Raw genomic sequence first — 6,575 nt, 5'->3', positions numbered from 1 at the left:
ATGAACGCAATATGCTACCGAGAAGTAGTTCACGGCATGCTGTGGAGCTAAAGCCGATTCGATATTATTGTTCATAATTTGACTCTGTCAACAGATGCCGCCCTGCTCAACAATATAGTCCAGAACTTCGGGATGCTGGATCTGGTGAAGAAGGTTCTAGCCAGCCACAAGAGCCAGATGGACCGCTGTAGGGAACAGTACACGCGCAGCTTAGTGGGTCAGTACCTGTTTTTGGGTTCATCCCGTTACCCGGCTTACTGCGTGACGCGAGCTTTAACCTTGTGCATGTGCAGCCCTAGAGCAACAGTGCGACGAGCATCGCAAGCGCGCCAAAGAGCTGAAGAGCAAATCGCAGCACCTCAACAACGTCCTGATGACCTTGACCCCGGTGACCTCGCCTCCCACCGCCAAGCGGCCCCGCCTGACGCGGGCCGTCTCGGGACCCGCCACCGTGGCCTCGGCGCCCGCGCACTTCGCCCTGCCCATCGCGCAGCTCACCGGCATCTCGCTGGACAAGATGCTGTCCGCCCCGACCCAGCCGCCCCTGATCGGCGGGTACACCGTGCTGACGTCGCCCGGCGGCACCGACCTCCAGTCCGAAGGCTCTAACTTGACCGTGTTGAGCACCGCCGCGGTTCCCCAGGCCTCGGCGGCACCCACTATCGTCAAAGTGGTCAGCCCCTTTCAGCTGGTCACGCTGCCCTCGGTGGGAGCTGGAGCCGCGGTGCAGAACCTGGCGGCGCCTGTAGGGGGCACTGTAGTCACGGTTCCCGTTAGCACCATCGGTAGCGTGAACGCTTCCTCTGTGGAGACCGTCGGGCCGCAGGCCGAAGCAGCTACAGAACAGAAACACGACCAGAAGGAGTGAAACACTCCCGTTTCGTTTTTGACGTCAATTCCCGTGCGTTATATTTTCTATATTTGTGTATAGAGAGTGAACTTTTTGCTTTTTTTATAGTTAATTTGCAATTTGTTTTTTTTTTTGCAAAAACAGCCATGTTGTGGTAATGAATGTGTTTTTTACTTTTGAATTGCGTTTAATTTAATTGTAATCTAATTACAATGCGTTAAAATATAGCCAGGAGTGTTTCGATCGAAAGTTCAGCCAAAAATGAGTCATCATTTACCGCCATCACCCTCAAGTTTTGGGGTTTTTTTAGTACGTTTTAGGAGGTTTTTTTTTCATACAATGAACATCAATGGCTGCAGTCTACAGTTTGGTTCCAACATTTTTCAAAACATTTGTGGTGTTTTTTTGTTGCCGAAGAAAGAAATTCGTACGTTGAGGAACTCGAGGGCGAGTTAATGATGACAGAACTTCGTTTTTCGTTGAACTCTTTCTTTAAGGATGTTTTTATGAAATACAAGGCGGATTTTGTCCTTTAAAAAGTCATGGTTGACCATTGTGTGCATAATTTGTGCTTTTGATGTTTTTTGGACATAACACTCCATTATTTAAACCGTTCGCGTAACATGTTCCCTTAAATTTTTTCTATATGGATGTTTCATCTTAAATACTTGTTACAGGAAAATCTGTACTTGACGTAGTCGATTATTTAAAATGCGTTAACCTGGACCGTGACAATCCTGTCTTTTTAAATAAATGCAAATACAACAAACTGACCTCCTAAACAACGTCATAGCCGAGATTAGGGGCTCCAATTTTTACGAATTTGAAAAAAATCCTTGTAGTTTCGCATTTTTGCAACATGCTTACCGTAGTATTACAAGACGTTGCTCAGAATGGAGATAAGGTCTGGAGTGTTTTTTCTATGTAATTGTTAAGAAAAGACTTTTCGAGTTAATTTCACATTTTTGACCAACAGGTGGCGATGTTTACCTAAACATTTTTGTGCAAAGCCAGTTTAGGTCTTCAGATGGACATGGCCTTATCTTATTGGAATAGAATAAAAAATGGTTTGAGCTCAGCAAGAAATCGTATAGCGACGTTTCCGCTCATTTAGCAGAAGTCGTAGGCTGACGAATGGGAACGTGAAGTCGGGTGGGGGGGGAAATCACACGAAACATTTACTGAACAATTTGAGCAGGTAAAGTTCTTGCCCTTTATTGGTCATCTTAAACAAGCATCATCTGCGGTATGTACTGATTGCTTACATGGGGTAAAGTCAACGGGAAACAACAAGTGGTCGGTCACTGAAACGTCCCGAGCGCGTGATTGACGGGTGGACGGTGGCGAACGGCGGCCTCCGGGGGTCAGCAGCCGTTCGTGAAAGGTCATGACGTTTGTGGACCACAAAACCAGTCATGAAGGGTCGGTTTTTCGATGTTGAGATTCGCAGGCGTCAATCTGAAAGCTGAACAGCTAAACGGCTTTGTACGATTTGGCAGGATAGCGCGGCGTTTGGCCGGGATGCAACTAGCCTGTTTGAAAACCTGAACGCCGGCGGTGCAAAAACTCAAAAGGGGACATGCTGAGAAGTTGCTTTCCGGGAACGTGATGTTTACTTCATTTTTGGCGTAAAAGAAAAATCTCGAATTTTGACCCCATGCGGGCGGGGGCGCTTTCGGCTATGGCTAAAACTACGCCTGTCCTGCTCCTGATTGGTTTTGTGGTCTAGGCGCCCATTTGTGGAGGGGGGGGGAAACTGAAATGCGTTGGCTTAATGAGTTCTGGTTGGGTTATCTGTGATGCAATAGCCTATAAAGCGTAGTCCTCGTACGACGAGGGCTCTTCGTCGGAGCGCACGGAGATTTTAAAATGGCGCCGTAAAAACCCGCCATATCGCTTTTGGTTGTCCCACCTCAACTTCGGGCGAATTCTTCGCATGAACCCGCCGTATCTCTTCTGCAACGCCTGCGGGCCGGCGCTGTCCACAAAGTCGCTTCGTTTGGGCCCGAATTTGCGCAGAAACCCGCCGTAGCGTTTGACTTCGTTTAAAGGGACGCCGTCGTCGTAGACTCCCGTTTCGTTCTCCGCGGTCGCGTCTTCGCCCTCGTCGTCTTCCGTGATCGACGGGACGTCCCTCTCGCCCAGTTTGGAGAGCGGCTCTCCGTATTTCTTCGCGAACAGTCCTTTAAGAACGGCGTTCTCCTTCCAGGGCGAGGCGAAAAACTTATTTTTGTTCTTGTCGATCCTCTTGATGAAGCCCCCGTATCTCTTGACCGGGTTGGAGGACGCCTTCTCTCGGAGATCCTCCGCGTTTGGCGCGCTGCGTTCTCCGTCGGCGAATTCATCCGACAGCTCCCGCAAAGCTTTCTCGCACCGGTCTAATGCGCCGGTGGACGGAACGGCTCCTTCGCACTCTAAAGTACATGTCTGCGGAAAGAAAAAGTCGGTTAAGATTGGCTGCGCGCTCTTAAGAACTTCCTCAAAGAACGTTTATTTAAAAAAAAAATCCCGCGTTCTGCAGAACCCCAAAGTTGCGCGCGTAAATCTTCTAAATCTCAAAAGCAATCGGAGAGCTCCGCACAGCCAAAACTGCGTTTTTTATGATCCACCTTTTTACGTTTGTTTGTAATAAACATGCCATAAAGTTCTAGGCTGCAATCTATGCGTCTAAATCGCAGGTGTGCAGTCGAAACGTGTGCGTAATTTGTAAATGAATAGCGGAAAAACATCTAATAGTTTTATTCAGTACGCGTTTTCTAAGCGAGCGCGAGCTCTCCATTGTGCTGAACGAGCGCGACGCGCTATCAGTTTGCGCGTAAATGACCGTTTCCAAACTTTAAAATCTTTTACATCACAGAGAGACCTTTTTATTTTGATCATTTGTATTTTCTTCAGTTTTAGTCAGCCGTTGCCTGTCCTTATTCCTTCATATTACGTTACCATAATTTGCATTACCATTCATATATATATATATATATATATATATATATATATATATATATATATATATATATATATATATATAATATGCGTTCGCGTCTGATTCATAGGCGCTGGCTTTATTTATTGTCGATATTTCTTATTATTTATAAGTCGATAACGCTAAAGTCACTTGGTTTCTGTCGGTTGTGCCACATCCATCTCCTCGTTCGTTACGCACGCGAACCGACCCTAAACGTGACAACGACAATCTTACCAAGCGGTTCACCGCGGGCTCCGGGTCGGAGATCTGTTGCGCGCATCTCAGACACTGCGCTGAACAGTCCGCCTGACTCAGGGTCGGCAAGCACAGCATCAACACCAAAACCTGCCACTCCATCATCTGCAGCGGTGCGAGAGAACAAAACAGGCTTTGAGCGCGCTATCTTCTCAGCCGGGAGGCAGCAGACCATCAGTAACGATCTTTGTTCTTACCGGTTTCATACACAAAACCTTAAGCGTAACCAACAACAAGGCGCGCGTGCCGACACAAACCCTCCTCCGTTACCTACAGAGCTTCTTGTTCTCCAAGCGCCAAGGTGATCACTTGGGGAAGCTGGCTGAAACTTCTTTGTTCTCGTTGTCTTTTAACGGAGTCGCTCTTTATCCATCTACGGTTTGCTCTTACTCGGACCCGGTCTTCATACTTTTATTCCCGCAGCCCACACAGCCGCCCGAATGAACCAATGAGAAGCGCGAGCCGGATGATTGACCGGTCCCACCCACGCCGTGATGCAGCGTTTCGGGAATAATAACGCGGGCGATAACGGAGCGAGCTTCGCGGGAAAGGGTTAAGATCGGTTTTTTAATTATTACGTGCATGCGCTTCGAGGTTACGCAAGAAATTAGTTATAACGATTCGCTTCACAGGGGTACGATAGCCTTTCGTTTAATTAAAACTACACCCGCTTTGGAGAGGAGGATGCGCCAGGGGTAACTTACTGAGTGTTACACGGAAAGGCGGCTTTGATTATGGCTCACTTCTAAATAATCATTACATTAAGTTGTTTTTGTTGCGCGTGCGATATGCATCTATAATTAATAAAACGTACCTTTACGTACCGCGTTTTTATTGTATTTTATACCATACACCTTCAGCTACAAACCCCTTATACTTTTTTTTCCCTTGGATGCAATCTGAAAGTTTAAGATGATTGGTGTTGCTAAGGTGGCGATGCGCATACAATAACGCTATAGAATATTCTAACTAAACTTTTGAGTTTTGGGAATGTTCATTCGGGTCCTACGCGGTTTTAGTCGCCTTCAATCACGTTATCATCACCTCGGTCAGAACTGGAGCTATGTGATGTGTTGACTCGTACTACAGCGATCTTCAATAAATAAATGGCAGTTTCCAAGCAACCTCGCCTAACGGTATAATGCGCGTTGGGCTCCTGAGCTCGTTTGGACATGTTGATCTTCCTGCTTGTTGCCAAAGAACCAAAGAAAGAAAAAAAACCTATCAATTTAGGTCGTCACGGAGGACGCGCAAATCGATGTTCTCCTCCCGGGAGTGTGTGTGAGCCAAAAACGAAATGTTAGTTCAGCGCGCGTCTTCTCAAACTCTGCACGCGCGAGGATTTCGCAGCATTAAAAGGACAGCTGTGTTGTTAAACTCGTATTAGAAAACGCACGGCGACTTGATAATGATGCCACTTTCGGAACCATTTTCCGACTGATGAAGTTTCTAAAAGGCTCTTTTAGTTTCTCGGTTCGAAGATGCCATTGTATGTTTCGATCTGGCATAGTGTTTATCTGTTTATACGCAGATACGGACTTTGGAGCGCGCAAAATACGCAACAGGTAGTGATGCGTATCATATGCACGCAAAAACAGCGTATCATATGCACGCAAATGGCATATCGCATATCATACGCATGCAAAAACTGCTTATTATATGCATGTCACACGTGTGTATCTCATGCAAGACACAGTCAGTTTCTGCACGGTTTCCGTTTGTATACTATTTATAGCCTTTTCCTACCAGGCTTGTCAAAAAGACGTCTTTGTGGAATGTGCCACTCTGTGACGTAATAATGTGCGCCTCTGCAGAAGAACGTGGACGTCAGTGACCGTTTAGAACCGCCCACCGATTCTGGCATGCAGCGTTTACAAAAGAGGCCAAGGTGGGAGGTCTAAGAGGGAGGGGTTTGTTTTAGTGCCCCTCCTCCGAGGGGCGTGGTTATAGGAATAGCTCCTGCCATTAATCATTCACCCTCATTTCGGTCCATATTCGTCATATATGTCGAATTATTGCACTCTATGGAGGGTCAGAGCTCTCGGAATACGTAAAAAATATCTTCATTTGCGTTCTGAAAGTAAACGAAGGTCTTGCGAACTATCCCTTTAAGGATGTCCTGCTCAAGTCGTCAAACCGAAGTCACCAGAGAACAGGTAACAGGTAACGCCTGATCTTGAAAGCCGGAGCATTCTTCCACACAATCCTGTAGGCGTTTCAGACAGAAGTGTGTCGTGCACCAGCTCTGTTGTAAGTCCTGAATAAATCATTAATCTAATGCTGGGTCTTGTTCAAACACAATACTCAATTATCTATGCGGGCCCATCGGCGAACACCGTTTTATACACTCTTGCCGTTCTACCGTCAGTGTTTATCCTTCCCAGTAACCTGGAAACGAAAGCATGTCCACCCTGAGTCATTACAAATGGAAACATCCTGTTTTACATCCAAAATTGTCCTGTGAAAATGCTTTTAAACGTTGCGCACGTGAGATGTGAGCGGGGCCTG

The 6,575-nt window shown here is 46.7% G+C and overlaps 2 protein-coding genes across 6 annotated transcripts in view; one reads left to right on the top strand and one right to left on the bottom strand.

Moving 5' to 3' along the window:
* The window catches only part of gmeb2 (glucocorticoid modulatory element binding protein 2), a 9,081-nt gene extending 7,145 nt beyond the window's left edge, over positions 1-1,936 (top strand). For all 4 annotated transcript variants that reach the window (XM_043230328.1, XM_043230327.1, XM_043230325.1 and 1 more), the window contains exons 9-10: positions 95-217; positions 294-1,936. In XM_043230328.1, coding sequence (XP_043086263.1) covers positions 95-217; positions 294-868 — 698 coding nt within the window. In that variant the 3' untranslated portion in view covers positions 869-1,936. The remainder of the gene's footprint in view (positions 1-94; positions 218-293) is intronic.
* A 108-nt stretch (positions 1,937-2,044) lies between these two features.
* pdyn (prodynorphin) lies at positions 2,045-4,821 on the bottom strand. Of its 2 annotated transcripts, none has more exons than XM_043230330.1 (3): positions 4,342-4,821; positions 4,047-4,172; positions 2,045-3,277 (listed from the first exon to the last, which is right to left on the bottom strand). In XM_043230330.1, exons 2-3 carry the CDS (start codon positions 4,170-4,172, stop codon positions 2,660-2,662), a joined length of 744 nt encoding a protein of 247 aa, XP_043086265.1. In that variant the 5' UTR covers positions 4,342-4,821; the 3' UTR covers positions 2,045-2,659. The 2 variants fall into 2 exon arrangements, with proteins under 2 accessions (XP_043086265.1, XP_043086264.1); XM_043230329.1 differs by having other exon boundaries at positions 4,265-4,818.
* Between the last annotated feature and the right edge of the window lie 1,754 nt (positions 4,822-6,575).

Source organism: Puntigrus tetrazona, unplaced genomic scaffold, assembly GCF_018831695.1.
Source record: "Puntigrus tetrazona isolate hp1 unplaced genomic scaffold, ASM1883169v1 S000000148, whole genome shotgun sequence".
In the NCBI taxonomy this organism is placed as follows: domain Eukaryota; kingdom Metazoa; phylum Chordata; class Actinopteri; order Cypriniformes; family Cyprinidae; genus Puntigrus; species Puntigrus tetrazona.
The sequence above is the reverse complement of the archived record's forward strand: the minus strand, read 5'-3'. Positions and strand labels throughout refer to the sequence as shown.